General features: G+C 40.9%; 1 protein-coding gene across 1 annotated transcript in view; it reads right to left on the reverse strand.

Annotated features, from left to right (window-relative positions):
• Positions 1-13,783: 13,783 nt before the first annotated feature.
• Positions 13,784-18,146, reverse strand: part of LOC136851922 (uncharacterized) — a 489,330-nt gene continuing 484,967 nt past the window's right edge. Inside the window, exon 17 of the mRNA XM_067126612.1 lies at positions 13,784-14,517. Within this exon, the coding sequence (XP_066982713.1) occupies positions 14,059-14,517 (459 nt within the window). The 3' untranslated portion in view covers positions 13,784-14,058. The remainder of the gene's footprint in view (positions 14,518-18,146) is intronic.

Here is an 18,146-nt window from a genome sequence, read left to right on the forward strand (position 1 = left end):
TCTATTTGGAACAAAGGCATTATTTGCCTTCAGTTTATAGTTATTTGGAAAATGGATCTAAAGTACTCAATGATATCATTAATTTTGTTAAACGGTTAGGGTTAGTTTTGGTTGAGGGTATAATATACTCTAGAAATAGATTAAAGAAAGCTGAAGGAAATACAGATCATTTAATCTTGTTACCCACAAAAGGGAAATTAGTACAATCATACCTGAGACACTTGCATACCCTGAACATGCATTGTGGTGTGAATTTGCTAATAGCTATTTTTCGCCAGGAATGTTGGTGTCCGGGATTGAGATGTTTGGTGAAAAGGTGGTTGTGGGATGTGTAGCTTATATTAAATCCTTCAAGCCCCCTCTACACCGCCCACCTCCCCCGCCGCTCCCCATTGTATGAACTCAGATGTCATGGCTGTTTGCTTGTATTGGTCTCGACCACACTGATCCTATCCAGGTAGAAGGAGGGATAGGTTACATCCTTTTGGTAACTTGCATGAGCAGCTGAGCCGTCTACTTAGATTACTGTTCGACCCTCGATGCTGCTACTTTCATCTTGATGTTCAGGAGACTTGTTGCGATGCATGGGACACCCTGTAGTATCTACAGTGACAATCACCAGATCTTCCGTGCTGTCAGCACATTCCTACAGGGCATCTTCGACGAAGGCGAAACTCGACAGTTCCTGCGTGAGTGTAGGATACAGTGGCATTTCCAGGCTCCACGATCTCCATGGAAGGGAGGATTCTTCGAGTGCCTTATCGGGTTTGTGAAACACACCCTCAAAGTATCTTTCAGGCGCAAAATCTTCCACGAGGAGCAGGTCTGTATGTTAGTGAAGGAGGCAGAAGCAGTAGTAAACAACACCCTCTCATCTGGTTTGAGGATCTGTGATCCGACTGACGTCACCCGTTGTGCAACCTGAAAATATGTATCGCACGTTGACGACGAAGCAGATGCGTCATCAGTACTTCTGTCTCACCGACACCCCGCGAATGTTTCAGCATCGGTGGCAGACGGAGTACTTGAGTTCATTACAGGAGAGGCATGACTTCCATGTGCGGCCTAAATCTTCACTGAGTGTTGGAGACATTGTATTGGTGAAACTCGACCATAGAAAACAGAGTTACTGGCCATTGGGTAGAATTGTTGCTGTCTATCCAGATGACGATGGAGTCGTACACTCTGTTAATAAACTCTATGAAGGGGAAAAAACTTTGCAACCAGTTGAACACATCATTCCCCAGAAATGAGTGCGTGCGAGGATAATGAGGGTGAAGAGAATGACGATAATGAAGACATCAATGAAGTGAATGAGGAAGAGTACACCGCACCGAGTGTGGGAGTTGTCAAAGGAAAAAGTGTAGGTTCTTGCGAGAATAGTGAACTCGCACAGAGAGAGTTAAGTGTATGTGCAGAACAATTGGACACTGATACAAGTGAGCGAGCGAGACCGAAAAGAAGGGCAGAAATAGCCCAAAGACTTAGAATGCAGGAATGGGTTAGGAATGTGTAATGTAAAACCCAAATTAGAATTGTGGAGGTTGTAGGGAGTTTAGAGGATTTGAAGTGATAGGAAATGAGTGTTATTGGTGTTGTTGCTTCGTGCTGCCAAAATGCATGAAATGTAAATCCCTTTGTACGACACGAATTAGGTGTCATTGTGTTTTGTGAGAGTGGTTACGCTCGTGGTTTGATTGTTGTAAGCCTGTCGTGAGCTGCCTTTCAATTGTAGTGCTGCAATTAAGTGCAGGGCGTGATGAACCTCCGATCTTTGAGCCTCACCTGCCTAACCTTCCAATTGCTGTCCCGTTCGGCCAGAAATTCTGGTGTGGAGTATGTAAGGACTGGGGAATGAGCGACATACTGGCTGGGTGTTAACTGGTTTATTGGTTGTTCCTTACTGAGATAAATGTACAGAATCTTGGAAGATGTTATTGACGCGTGCGAGCGGTAATGTAGCGTCTACACACAGACAGGTAAAACGGACATAAAAGGTTCAGACATCTGTGTTTGTCGGCAGACAAACAGATGGCGATATCAAGAGACATGATTAACATATGGTGATGAAACATACATCAGTGGAAGGGTCAGGAAATTCTACATATGGCCAATTGCATGAGATTCAAGACAGATTAATGGATACAATGCAATAGCATAATAAATGTGAAATGGAGAGACCTTTGGCGTCTTCACAAACAGAAACATACACACAGTTTGATACAGAAGATTCGTTGGAACATTATGAGTACATGATTAGAATGCTTGCATGGCAATGCAAGTAGTGGTGATTGTACATACGTTAAGACAACAATGCTTAGGAGAAAGACTGAAATATTGTATGGTTGAAATCGCGTTCCTGTAGAGAAAGAAAACGAGGCGCTCCTGTTTTGTCCTGTCGACTCCGATGATGACGATCGACGAACACACGAACACACACGTGTTTGGAAGAGACAGCGTCGGGGCTCTTACAAGTACTCTCCCCAAGACGTGTGTAACGTCTGATTGTTTGGAAGAGACGGCGTTGGGGCGACGGGCTCTTACAATGTTCCCCCAAGCGAGGCATCGATGCGGAAATTGTCTTGGCGACAATTGTAGTTGGCTCGAAGGGCTTGGGCTAGGGGCGGGTAGGAGGCTGAAGGGGCGGCACCGGCCAGCAGGAGCTCGAGGAGGACGGGAGCTGGTTGAAGGGTGACGTCGGATGATCCTTCGGTGGCCGGCTCGAGGGCTGAAGGATGACGGCGGCTGATCCTGGTAGCCAGCTCGAGAGGGGCGGCAGCAGGCTGAAGGATGACGTGGCTGGTCCTTCGTTGGTCAGCTCGTCCAGTACGAGTCGGGGCGGCTTCAGGTTTCCTGGAGGAGGTATCCAGGGCTCGGTGGTGGAGTGGGTCATCTCGGAGGGTCGGACTAATACTGAGAACTCAGGAACGGCGGGAAACAGCGAGGCGGCGAAGGGTCTATCAGGCGTGGGTCGTCATCTTGGGTCGGCCGGGTCCTTCGAGTCACTCCGGGGTCACCAGTGTAAGGACTGGGGAATGAGCGACATACTGGCTGGGTGTTAACTGGTTTATTGGTTGTTCCTTACTGAGATAAATGTACAGAATCTTGGAAGATGTTATTGGCGTGCGTGCGGCGGTAATGTAGCGTCTACACACAGACAGGTAAAACGGACATATAAGGTTCAGACATCTGTGTTTGTCGGCAGACAAACAGATGGCGATATCAAGAGACATGATTAACATATGGTGATGAAACATACATCAGTGGAAGGGTCAGGAAATTCTACATATGGCCAATTGCATGAGATTCAAGACAGATTAATGGATACAATGCAATAGCATAATAAATGTGAAATGGAGAGACCTTTGGCGTCTTCACAAACAGAAACATACACACAGTTTGATACAGAAGATTCGTTGGAACATTATGAGTACATGATTAGAATGCTTGCATGGCAATGCAAGTAGTGGTGATTGTACATACGTTAAGACAACAATGCTTAGGAGAAAGACTGAAATATTGTATGGTTGAAATCGCGTTCCTGTAGAGAAAGAAAACGAGACGCTCCTGTTTTGTCCTGTCGACTCCGATGATGACGATCGACGAACACACGAACACACGAACACACACGTGTTTGGAAGAGACAGCGTCGGGGCTCTTACAAGTATGTTATGAAAAAATTGGATCTGTTTTTTCTTGACAATCCTTCACAGCGTTCAGGATAAGCGAGGGGGAGTGGTAAGCAGGCAGCTGAGTTCGTGGTTCACATTCTCCTGTAAATATGTTTGATTATTATTTGTGTCCCTCAAGTTGCCTGTGTTGTCTGTATCAGGAATGTTGGAGAGGCTCTTTTTTAAATAATTCAAGTACATTCTTTAGTAAAATAACCTATGTAGAAATTTTGAAAGGGAACCGACGTGACGATGAGACATGCAGAGAGGCAATATGCACCTTTCTCGAGGGCATATCATTGAGGTAAGCTGAGCACTCTCCACATCGTCACTTCCCCAGCCAAGTTGTCCATTTTGTAACAAGAGCCGGTTCATCTGGTATGCCAGTTTGATCCTTTCACATTTTTGCCATCCGAGGCTTGATGCAGTTAGTATTTGGTTAAAGTGTAGCCTGATTGCCCAGAAATAATTTTTGTGCAAAGTTGTAGCTTTTAGAAGCATGTCTTTTTGAGTTTTAAGGGGTTTGTATAGCCTTCAGCATTGTGTCTAGTACCCGACCGCGTGGTCCTTAAGGGTGTGCATTAAGTTTCATATATGTTGAATTTTAAGTAGTCTATTTTTAAATAAAATTGTAAAACCCTGCCTGGTCTTGATGGACCTTCGCTTCTGTGTTTGCTGGTAGTGCTCTTCTGACCTGATTATCCCAGTCCCATACCATCCGGGACTTAGAACCCTCCCAGTCGCGGGGAAAAATTCGCGACATACCACAACACCTATTTTACCACGAACACGAACGCACATTAATGTACTCAGAACTTTCCGTATTCTGAAATTTTAGCGGAATACGACACGAATCAGTTCATAGAAAATGTGCACATCTCCTTTAAGTTCTTGTAAATTCAAGTATGGTATAAAATTTGTAGAACACGCTCCTGCTGCTGAGTAATTGCTTATTTAATGATTTGCTGAACAGCAGAACAATATGCAGTAAATGGGCCTCGCCATCGAACTTCTCAGTTTCAGAGGTTTATTGTGTGACTGTGGAACAGTCTCCCTGAGGATGTTGTGCGGTTGGGACCTCAAAAGTTCAAGCGAAGATGGAATGCATTGCTACCTTAGAACAATTCACCTTGTATTTTAATAATCTACTTACATTTTTATCTATTTGTTTATTAATATGTTACTTCATATTTTCTTTTTTAATAAATGATCTTTCTGTATTTCCCATTACTTCTGTTAATTCTTGCTAATGAACACCATATTCTTGGGAAGCTTGAATTTCTAGTAGGTGGCTCCTGTGGGCTTGTTCAATATGAGTAGGGTTCATCTTCTGAATAATAATAATTATAATATCAACACCATAAATAAGGGCTTGGTATGCTGAATGCTGAATATTTGAATTTCAATACTTTTTTCAAAATTCTGGTGACGACAGCGTGCTATGAAAATGAGAAGATAACTGTAACTGCAATCTTTGGAAACGAGGCAACAGCATATATCTCGTGGAATAATCTGAAACGACCATGTTATTTTTCCATCTTCGTAAAATGTCCAAGTGAAAAGCTGGGCATCAGTTCTAGTGGACATTTTACAGGAATATCTGGTTGAACTAGTTTCCACGTATGGAATTCCTTTGAAAACTTATGAATAATGTCATGGATAGAACACTTGTGTCCATTTCCGGTATTAACCCGGTATGTATCTACCTACCCCGAGGCGCTATAATTTTTATAGTACTAAACATGGCGGAAGCTCCTTGGGACGCCGTGTTTAGTACTACCCCCTCGGGGATCAAAGTATTATATACACTCACTTCTATATTGTGCGGTCGACAAATTATATTAATAAACGATATCTTCGTGTGGCCGTCTACTTTACTTAGCATGAGTTTACCTGGACTTTGACAAAGGTGGATACATACTGGGTTAATACCGCCATTTCCTTAGTCATGATCTACAGAATGAGCTGATTGCTCTGGATCAAATATCCCGGAAATAAATAGAGCATTGCATAAAAGAAGCAAAATATAATTCATCAAAAAAAAAAGTAAAATATTGTTCAGTAAACAAAAGGAAAATATTACTCAGTAAAAAACAAAATGTTATTCAGTAAAAAAAGAAAAATAAAAGCAGCAAAATATTGTTCCTTAATTAAAGACTGCTTTACTTATGCATACCATAAAGAAGAGGTGGATGTGGATTCGATGGAGGAGGTTTGAAAGTACATGAAGAATCTTAGGTTTATAATAAAACTATAATCAGATTATCATGTTATGTTTTAAAACTTTCTATGACGTATGAATTAATACTGAAGACATGAGAGGATAGTTGTACGATCCTGGTGCTGACACTAAAGGAAAAAATATAAGTTTGTTTGTTGAAACAACATATTTTGAATGTTCCTTTTGTTTTACGTACTTTCAAATTATTACTTTGTGATGTCACATAATCATTAACTTATGCACTTATACACTTCCCCGTTAGGGGTTAATGCCGTCAGAGTACCTCACCCGGTGCACTGTAGGCATCACTTGAGGTTCTTTGCAGTGTCCCTTCGGCCCCTAGCTGCAACCCCTTGCATTTCTTTTACTGTACCTCCGTTCATATTCTCTTTCTTCCATCTTACTTTCCACCTTCTCCTAACAATTGTTCCATAGTGCAACTGCTTTGAGGTTTTCCTCCTGTTACACCGTTCAAACCTTTTTATTCTCAGTTTCCCTTGCAGCGCTGAATGACCTCATAGGTCCCAGCGCTTGGTCTTGTCCTAAATCTTATATTCCATTTCAGGTTACGCCTTCTATGGGCTCGGTGGAGTCCTCACCACGTTCTTGCCTTCCCCATCTTGTTGGGCTATTTTAGAATTCATGCTTCCAACAATCAAAGGGCTGCCTGTTACAAGACGGCAGTCACGAATTGAAGTTATTGCTTTAACTTCGCCCAAGCAACGTGCTGTAGTACAGCTGCAGACGCTGGTGCAATTTTGAATCATTACTGTGAATTCCAGTTTTGATTATGAAGACCAGCTCTGGATTAACCTTCTAGCAAAATAAGCAGTTGCTTAGGGCCTTAAGGGAAGAAGAGCCCCACAGAGTTTTTTTTTGCCGGTGCCCTATTTACTACGGACCATGGAGCAAATGTTGCAGTTGAACCAGGACCCGCAAACAGCGACCTACAATGAATGAGAAAAATACATATGCAAGAATATCTTAAATATTGCTGTAATTTTTTTTTTCACTTCGAAACACAACATTCTATTTTAATCTTCAGTGTTGCTCTTAATTAGAACTGCACATAAGGGGGTGGGGGCGGGGGAAGGTCACCACAGTCTTTTGAGTGCTTTAGGCCTCTAAAGGTTTTAATGCGGCCCTGATGAAGGTTACGTGTTATGTTTCAGCTTTTTCTTGCACATCCTGATGTTCTGTTTTGTATATTGCTGTGTCATAATGCTGATGTTTTTGTGCCTTTACAAAATCTCGTTATGTAATACTTGGGCGATACTTTGTTTTGAGGTTTATCGATACTTTTATTAGAAGAACTAAACTCTTACGTCTATTATTGCATGTTATTGCAGTGTTCAATATGCTACTTGAATATTTAAAAAAAATATTGAATTTCTCTTTATATTAGAGCAAATACACTAGTGCAATAGCTAAAAATATTGCGATCATTGAAAAATTTTCTTTCTGTAACTATCATTGCATAGTAGGCTACAATGGGAATCGGAAGCGTGTTTTGAAAGGGAGTTGGGAGGGTGGCTTAGCTTTGCCTGGCTACAGCCCTGAGCTCAAGCCTCTGCGAGATGCTAAGAAATACGGCTCACACCAATATCCCATTTGCTATAGGTACTAATGGAATTGACAGTTATTAGTGTTTTTACTTTTTGTTTTATTAAGTATGAGCGTAGACGTTCAGAAATTTCTGTTTAAAATATGAAACTATCACCATCTGTAACAATTGAATATCATGATAATCTACAATATTTAAGTAAGTGATTTTCTTTGAACTAATTTTCTCTTTTCTTTCATTTGTAAAGTTTATATATATATATATATATATATATATATATATATATATATATATATATATATATATATATATATATATATATATATATATACATACACACACACACAAAACAGTATGTGTGTGTGTGTGTGTGTACACCAGTTTTACATTGGATAATTTTGGAAGAAGTCACAGGAAATTGTTAAACCTCAGTAATACATGGTTACACTTTTTGTATCATTTAATTAAATATGTCGTTTACCATTTCTTACATTACTATGTTCATTATATTATTTATATTAGTTTGTAATTGATTTAGCATTTCCTCGGAACCCTGCACAGAAAACTCTAAGCTTGTAAAGTACCTGCTCAACGGGTTTTCTATGAAGAACCTCCCGTTTTCTACGGTGCCTTCACAGCTGATCCTAATTGTACATTTATTACCTATTCATTTTTGCCCTTATACACAGTGTATGTGCCAGATTATTTTTGTGTCTAATCTACTATTTTTAATCATCAAGCATCTGTATGTACCTGTCCTGTTTTGTGTAGAGAATAGTTTTGACCTCGGGTCACTTGTATATTTTTTGTACTGACGTTCACGTATAAGCCGACGTCCACATGCCGCTTTATAAGCGGGCCACTACCTAAATAAACTAGCAGTTCTTGTCTACCTGCTCTTTCTTTCGCACCCTCTGACAGTGGTGACCCCCGGAGTGATTTCCGAAGCCACTAACGGACCCAAATGGCGACTTAGTCATGGCCCGATGAACCACCCCACGCCCATAACGGACTAACTACGGCGCTCTAACAAAGCGTTCGGGCGTTACCAACCCTTGTTGGCAAAATCACCGGCATCATTAGCGAACCCACACGGCACACTCCCAATAATAATAATAATAATAATAATAATAATAATAATAATAATAATAATACCTTTATTCCACAAATTTACCGTGGGTATTCTTACAAGCGTGTATTGACAAGAGTGTTAACTCACACTCCAAGTGAGAGTGCAGAATGCGCATGGATGCGGACATTCCCTCCCACATACAAATAACCGCGAACTTCTCAGAGACAGATATCTCCCTCGCACAACCCCCCCTCGAGTCCTCCCCCACGCCAAAACCTGCGCGCTCCTCCATGGCAGTACCTGCTCTTTGCGCGATACCCCTCCTGACGGACCAACCAAGGACTGCCCTCAGCATAAAGCTGCCGCCGTTCACCCATCAGAACCTGGCATCATGGCTCTACAGGGTCGAGGGGCAATTCAGGGTGGCAGGCCTGACCGACGAAGTGGCTCAAGGCAGACATCGCGATCAACGCCCTAGTGGAGGAGATATACAGAAAGGTCGCACCGTGGGTGACGTCAACCTCGAGCCCTGCCACCTTCCAAAAACTAAAGGCCTCTCTCGTCGAAACCTGCTCCGAGAGGGCCGCCCGTGCCCTCGACCTCGCCATCAACCCCCAGGGGGACACGAACCTCCTAGAGACGTGGCATGCCCTCCAGGACCTCCTCCTCCTCCCAGAGATGGATAGCAGCGGCAGGCACAAGGAGGTTAGCCTGTCGAGGGAGATCCTCCTGCAGCAACTACTCACGGAGGTTCGTGGACAAATTGAGGAGCCCTACACCCTGCCGGATGAGGACCTCATAAGGATGGCGCAGCAGCTGACCGACTCCACGAGGGCAGTGAAGTGGGTCTCCACGCCCACACACCCCATCAACAGCCTCCAGCTGGAGGACCCCACCGCAGAGGACATCAACGTTGTTGCCAGGAGGCAGCACCTCACCACCAGAAGAAGGAAAGGCCGGGGCTTTGCTACTACCTCCGAAGATTCGGCAAAGAGGCCCGGAATTGTGAAGCCCCCTGCCTTTTCGCCCATCCAAAAAAACGGGGGAGGCAGTGGCCACCCTCACAGGCCGTCATGGCAGCAACACCCAGGAGCCCTGCACCAGTAGGCTTCTACGTCCGTGACACCGCCTCTGGCAGGATGGTGCTGATCAATACTGGGGCAGTGCGGTCAGTGTTCCCGCCTTTCAGAGAGGACTGCAGACGCCTGCCGGACCTGGCTGCCTCCCTGATGGCTGCCAACGGGTACCCCATTTTCTCTTACAGCACCAAGCTCTTGCTGGTCTCCATCTCTAGCTGGAGGTACAAGTGAAACTTCATCGTCGCGAACGTGAGGACCCCACTCCTGGGTGCGGACTTCCTGGCCCACTTCAGACCGGCAGTCGACGTTGGCTGCAAATGCGTGCTGGACACAGAGTCCTGCCAGTCCCTGCCCCTGGCGCCGGGCCCCAGTGTGCCCACAGTCTGCTCCGTCACTCCCCACCAATACGTCTCCCTCCTGAAGGAATTCCCTGAGGTATTCAGGCCTGAGCTTCGTCAGGTGCCTGGGGCCCCCACCAAATAATGGGATATATCATCACATCAAGACGAGGGGCCCCCTGACGCACGCAAAGTTCTGGAGGCTTCCCCCTCAACACCTTCAGGAGGTCAAGAAGGCCTTCCCCAAAATGGAGCATATGGGCATATGCAGGAAGGTCCCCAGCCCATGGGCCTCCCTCCTTCACATGGTGCAGAAAACGGACGGTTCTTGGAGACCCTGAGGTGACTACAGGCGGCTCAACCTCGCTACAGAACCCGACCACTACCCTCTCCCAAACATGCGAGACCTAACGGCCTCCTTCCATGGGGCCAAAATATTTTTAAAACTAGATCTTTTAAAATCCTATTTCCAGGTACCAGTAGCTCCAGAAGACATATCCAAAACTGCCATCATCACGCCCTTCGGGTCCTACGTCTTTGCCTTCTCCACCTTCGGCCTGAGCAACACAGGGGTGACTTTCCAGAGACTGATGGACAGCATCCTGGAAGACCTGAACTTCTGCGTCTGCTACGTTGATGATATCCTAATTAATTCCAGGTCCCACAAGGAATACCCTCGGCACATCTGGAAGGTCCTGCAGCGCCTGCAGGAGAATGGCTTCGTCGTCAGGTTCGACGAGTGCACCTTTGGCATCGATAGAGTTGACTTCCTAGGCCATGAGATATCCCCGGGAGGTGTCCGCCCACTGGCATTGAAGGTCGAGGCCGTCGTCAGGTTCCCAACCCTACCTCCGTCAAGGGCCTACAAGAATTCCTCGGGATGGTCAACTATTACAGGAGGTTCAACATCCGGGTTGCGCACACCATGGCCCCCCTGACGGAGATCCTGAAGGGCCATCAGAAGACCTTAGTGTGGGGCCCCGACCAACAGCAGGCCTTCTCCCTGACGAAGTCCGCCCTCGCCAAGGCAACAGCCTTGCCCCACCAGGACCTCAATGCTCCCCTCCAGCTAACAACGGTTGCCAGCAACGTCACCTGTGGGGCCGTCCTGGAACAGGTCGTCAACTGAGCCCCTCAGCCCATCGCCTTCTTCACCAGGAAGCTCAGCCCCGCCGAGTCCTGCTACAGCACCTTTGCCAGGGAACTCTACGCCGTGTATCAGGCGGTACGCTGCTTCAAATTCCTCATGGAGGGCGTGCCCTTCACAGTTTGGACGGACCACCAGCTGCTGGTCCACGCCTTCACAAAGCTGGGGGATGCATGGTCCTCCAGGCAGCAGCGGCACCTCACAGCTATTGCGGAGTTCACCTGCACCATCAAGTACCTCCCTGGCAGGAAGAACCCAGTAGCTGACGCCCTCTCAAGGATTGAAATCAAGGCAGTGCAGCTCGAGATCGACTACGAGGACCTCGCCTGGGAACAGGCCACCGACCCAGAGATTCCAGCTTACCGCACTGCCATCATGTCGCTGAAGTGGAAGGACGTGCCCCTCGCCCCTGGGGGGCCAACACTGCTGAGCAACGTAAGCACTGGCCACCCCTGCCCACCGGTGCCTGCCTCCCGTCATCGTCTGGTCTTCAACGTCATCCATGGACTGTCCCACCCCTCCGGCAGGACGACGGCCAAACTGCTGGTGGAGAAGTTCGTCTGGCACAGCATACATAAGGACGCAATGGCCTGGGCGAGGCAGTGCATTCAGTGCCAGACCAGCAAAGTAGGGCGGCAACTCAACTCAACTCAAATAATCTCATTTTTTTCCTTCACTAAATTCTTCATTTCCTCATTCCACCTCTAAATGTTTTTAATAATTTTCTCTACCATATAATATATATATATATATATATATATATATATATACATATATATATATATATATATATATATATATATATATATATATATATATATATATATATATATATATATATATATATATATATATATATATATATATATATATATATATATATATATATATATATATATATATATATATATATATATATATATATATATATATATATAATTAATTATATTTATCATCATGCACCTTTCCTCCTACAGTAGATGCCTCCAGAATGTGCTATCAGTCCTGTTCTTAGAAAGTATTTTTGGGTAGAGGTTGTGGTCTGGTAAAACTAAGGTATACTTAACTTATGCCATTCTATAGTCCATTCAAGTAGTGGTATACGACAGTCATGTAACTGTCGTGTACGTAAATTTACTGCATAGATTAAGAAGCCCAGCGGGAGCATTAAAACTTCTTTCAAGTGCTCATCTGAGTTTCCCGTTTCATGCAACATGCGCTCTGCCCAGTTTGTTTCCAACGACGTGCACATCCGGTGACGAAAGCTCATGTTTTTGCAAGGAAAAGGCTGAAATAAACCCTGAACGAACGAAGAGGAGGCGAATGGTTCATCAGCTTTACTCAAAAGACCTGTATTGTTTCTATGTTATACGAGTATCACAGGAAATTCTGGAGGAGAATTAGATGATTCCTTGTCTGGCCTTCATTATTCCACCAGTCCTGGACTGGACTTCACTGATGTCGCATAATCGATTGTAACATCACTTAGGTTTGATTTAGACGTAACTTTTCCAGACTTGGTGATTTATCAGCGTATTCATTTCTCGTAATCCTATGTGAGCAGGATCCAGCGTAATTCAGAATTTTCGGCAGCTTCGTACAATTTACGGAAGGAATATTTGATCTGCTGGACAAAAAAAATTGTTATGACTAATTTAAGAAAGGCATTTGCTGGCGTATATGAACAAGAGAACGTGTGAAAGGGAGAGTATCAAAGCTCTAAAGCCTAAGGGATTCAATATAAGATATACGAAGTAGGAACATTTTATCCAATCAAGGGAATGATTTACGAAAATAAGGGATTTTTTATTTATTGAACTGACATATCCAAACTTAATTCGTTCTTACGAATTACAGAACATGAATTCACAATGAAGTGCATTCAAGAATAAGAACATAGTTATCAGGTTAAATCGAAAAAAGATAAATTCAGAAAAGTGAAGAAAAAACAAAGTGAATTGTGTAAGAGAACACGTTTGAATCTGGTTGTGATTTTTGTTTCAAATAAACACCAAACCTTGTTGTGTAAATACATGCTCAGATATATGATGAATACAGGATGTAAGTATAGAGCGACAGAAACTATAATAGCTTTATATATTCCTTTCGTATTTGAACGTTATGCGTTTTATAAAATAGTCTGAATGATTACTAAAACCAAAAGATTGAAAATGTTGGATAAGCAGAGTGAATCAGCAAAAATATGTAAACAAAAATGAAAATAAACAGTAGAACAGACCAAACAATGCAATGAAAAGGACTCCTCTGTCTATTTCACCAGCAATTTTCATATAAAGTAACACTGGAGGAATTCAGTATAACTTCATCAAAGCTCATTCACTTTCACTTTCACTTTCACTTCCACTTTCCATTCACTGCAGCAGCAGCGGAGGAGGAGGCAATGAGCAGACTCCCGAATCCCCCGTGTTCGTCAGTCCTCTAGGTCAGCTTTATGTCGGGTTTGAAATGAATAAATTTTAAAACATCCACAATGTCACTTTGCTTAAGTTTAGTGCCAACCTTCTTTCATTTGTTACGAATGAGAAAATTAGTATATATCAGAATGTAGCTCGAGAAGTCCCAGTCACTCACTATTGATCCCATACTATCACACCTATTTACACACAAGGATTGGTCATAAACGACGATTCTGCTAGATTCCATATCAGAGGGTATGAAGCAAAATGAGAATACATTTTTACCTTTATTTCATTATAAAAGACTAAGAGATTTACAATAGAAAGATTCGTAAACATGACCTGAGAGCTGACAGCATTTCAGTAATATCACCATTCGCACAGATCGTGTTTTCAATAAGTAACAAATGAAAACAGAGGGAATTCTCCTGAATATTTTATTTCCTGTTGCAAACTCTACCTTGATGATTTAAATATACTTCATTAGCATCTCAGGAAAGTTCTTTTATGCCATAGGACTTTTGAAAAAATCAAATCATATCATACTTTTCAGACAGTGCTCTCAACTCTTGGTTGATCTGCAACCAAAGCTGTGCCAATTCTAGGAAATTCATTAGCGTTTAGCCCCATTCCTATATCCGTATTGGTCGCAGAAGGATATAACTTTTTCGTAGTAGACCTGCCTACTTTGCAGGAAGATAAAGGTCTATTACCGTTCTTACTTTTCGATACACTCCTTTGGATAAGTCTTTGGGGATGGAGGAAAGTCTGGCAGTTGTCTGAAAGTTTCGGACCCATTCTGTCTTCAAGGTTATATGGGAGGCCACACATAGGACTTTCGTTGAGGTGTCGAGAGGTCGAGTTGCCTTTATGAGGAAACAGTCCACATGGCTGCTGTGAACCTTGGAATTTAGGAAGATGGAGGCTTTGTACGCTGACGCTTTTTCCCAGATTCCGGTTGCCGTTCATGAGAAAAGAGGTGGACAAAACGGCCACTTTTGCAGCATCCTGTAAGATATATAAAAATTATACGAAAGGAACTATCTATGATTATATATAATTACTCTAGCCACCCCTGATACAAATATATATATATATATATATATATATATATATATATATATATATATATATATATATATATATATATACATACATACATATACATACACATACATACATACACACATATATATATGTATACATACATATATATATACACATACATACGTACATATACATACACATACATGTATACATATATATATATATATATATATGTATACACACACACACACATATATATATATATATATATATATATACATAGTAATATATATATATATATATATATATATATATATATATATATATATATATATATATATATATATATATATATATATATATATATATATATATATATATATATATATATATATATATATATATATATATATATATATATATATATATATATATATATATATATATATATATATATATATATATATATATATATATATATATATATATATATATATATAGCTGAGAGGTAGTGGCTGCTATCAACCGAGGCAAACAGGACCAAGGGCAGAGGAAGACATCCTTAACAACGGCATACCTTTATTTGTGCTTACGTTTCAAGACATCTGTCTCATTATCAAAGCTGGAATAAGTAAAATATAAATATAAAATCAGACTCATACTTAAAATTACAATCAAAATATACAAAAGAAAAAAGTTATACAAAAGAAAGACAAAATTAAGAAGACCGTTACCGTTTGTACGGAGTATAAAAGTAGAGTGACATAAACAAAGAATTCCAGGCCGGGGTAAACTCACGTCAGGTACAGAGTTGTTGAGGTAGTTTGGTTGTTCAATCTTGGCACTAGTAGTTTAATAAAAGAGATTCAAAGATAGGAAGCGAAGAACTGCTGACTTTGGAAAGTATTTTAAAATTTCTATAATCAATTTCTGTTTTACATCTTTTGGCGTGTTCTCGAATATTTGAGAACTCTGGATTAGATAGTTTGACTCCAGTTCTATAACTGACCCCCTATGACAATCAATTCGCACTTTCAGTAGGCGGCGTGAGCATGCCCGTATTTCCTGACTACATCGGGGGCAAGCAAATAAATAGACGATGCTTGATGTCATAAGAGGGCTAATTTTGTCTTTGTACTGGAATAAGGATTTGATATTAAGAGGATTGACCGGAATCAATTTACAATTAATGGCAGGTGCATACTGTTGAATTAGGTTATTCAAAGTGTTGTAAAAAGACTTATCGTGGATCATAGGAGACTGGCGAAAAATGTCATCTTAGGAACTGTAGTTATTTGTAATTTAGGTATATATTTATCATTCAGAAATTTATTTAAATAGGTATAAAAAAGTCTGGAAGGGTAACAATTGTCTAGAAAGTATTTGTATAAAAAGTTATTTCATTATTAAAACCAAACCAGCTGGAAGTTATATTAAAAGCTCTGTGGAAGACAGTGACCAAGGAGTTTAATTTAAAGTTAAAACAGCAATGGCTATAAAAATTCAAACCTAGACCGGAAAAAGTCTTTTCCTAAATACTGATGAATTAAAACAATCGTTTTCTCAGTAACTAAAACATCAGAAAGGGTAATTTTCATGCTCAATCGTAAACCTAATATTTGGATGTGCTGTGTTAGCATACTGGAGAAACATTTCAGCCCTTTCTTTGTCTCTAAAAAGTACAAAAGTGTCATCTACATATCTACAATAGAAAAGGGAAGGAAGGCCAGAGGGCAATTGTCCAGCAATTGCTCCTCTAGTGAACACATAAAAATATTGGCAAATGTCGGGCCAGTGGAGACCCCATCGCCATTCCTTCTACTTGACAGTATGAAACTCCATTAAAAATGAAGGACAGTGTCCCGCACTGCCAGTTGTAAAAGTTTCTTAAAATTATCTCGGTTAAAACCCTTAAACATAGTGTTAGTTTCAATATAAATTTGTTAAGAATTATCTCAATTGTCTCTTCCACAGGGACATTAGTGAACAATGATTCCACATCCAGACTAACCATGTACAAATCTGAGTCTTGTATTAAAATTCTGTTCTTGAATTGCTCTGAGTTCTGTACAGAGTAATCATTATTAGTTAGATTAGATAAAGAGGGACAACAAATTTTGCTAATTTATAATTTGGAGTATCGTAAGAAGTCAGAATAGGTCGTATGGGTAAGCCAGCTTTATGTACTTTAGGTAAACCATACAAAAGTTCCATATGACGAACCAGTACTAAGTAAAGATTGGTAAGTATCATTATCAATAACCTTCTGATCCGCTAATTGTTTTAAGAATCTATTAACCCTGTCTCATTTCGAAAGATTGTGGAGAAATTAGGGTCACCTAATTTCTTGAATTTAGATTCATCACTTAGAATAGTTTCAACTTTTTGTATGTACTACTCGGTTCTGTTCATCAACACCACACCTTTACCTTTATCCGGTTTTGTTATAATTATATTTTCATTCTTCCCTAGGTTTTTCAGGATTTGTAAATCCTCTTTCTTAAAGAATGGAGTCCATCTTGTGGTAAGGTTATTAAACGTTTTGTGCGCTAGTTGTGATAAGTGAGAACGAAATTCTTCCGTTTTGGAAACCAGTTGAGAATTTACAAGTCTGAGAACAACAATTCAAAGAACCGAAAAACTTACAGTACGAAGGTTTAAAGCAAGGTAAACAGAAGTCAAGACCAAACGACAACAAGAAATTTTCCCGTGGAGACAATTTGTAGTCGGAGAAGTTAAAAATAGTATTGTTATCCTTTTGAAGTTTGGGAATACTAATACCAAGATTATACAATTTTCTTTTGTGAGTACCCTGCACTGTTGAAACAAAGTCAGAAATACTTTTATTGAATAAAATCTTAAAAACAGAACAATCTAAAAATTTAATTTTGAGGTAACGTCAGTAAGTAAAGTTTGATAATTACAGGATAATTTCTTAATTACATTGTTTTTGTGATTGATTTCCATGTCTAAGAGTCTGTTAGTGGCTTCGTGGTAAAACGGAGTATGGTACAGTGAAGCTTTATACAATTTAAATTTTATAAATTTTGGAATGACAGTTCATTTTACAAAATTTAAATTGTATAAAGCTTCACTGTACCATACCAATTTTACCACGAAGCCACTAACAGACTCTTAGACATGGAAATCAATCACAAAAACAATGTAATTAAGAAATTATCCTGTAATTATCAAACTTTACTTACTGACGTTACCTCAAAATTAAAATTTTTAGATTGTTCTGTTTTTAAGATTTTATTCAATAAAAGTATTTCTGACTTTGTTTCAACAGTGCAGGGTACTCACAAAAGAAAATTGTATAATCTTGGTATTAGTATTCCCAAACTTCAAAAGGATAACAATACTATTTTTAACTTCTCCGACTACAAATTGTCTCCACGGGAAAATTTCTTGTTGTCGTTTGGTCTTGACTTCTGTTTACCTTGCTTTAAACCTTCGTACTGTAAGTTTTTCGGTTCTTTGAATTGTTGTTCTCTAGACTTGTGTTCTCAACTGGTTTCCAAACGGAAGAATTTCGTTCTCACTTATCACAACTAGCGCACAAAACGTTTAATAACCTTACCACAAGA

Source organism: Macrobrachium rosenbergii, chromosome 1 (genome assembly GCF_040412425.1).
Source record: "Macrobrachium rosenbergii isolate ZJJX-2024 chromosome 1, ASM4041242v1, whole genome shotgun sequence".
In the NCBI taxonomy this organism is placed as follows: Eukaryota; Metazoa; Arthropoda; class Malacostraca; order Decapoda; family Palaemonidae; genus Macrobrachium; species Macrobrachium rosenbergii.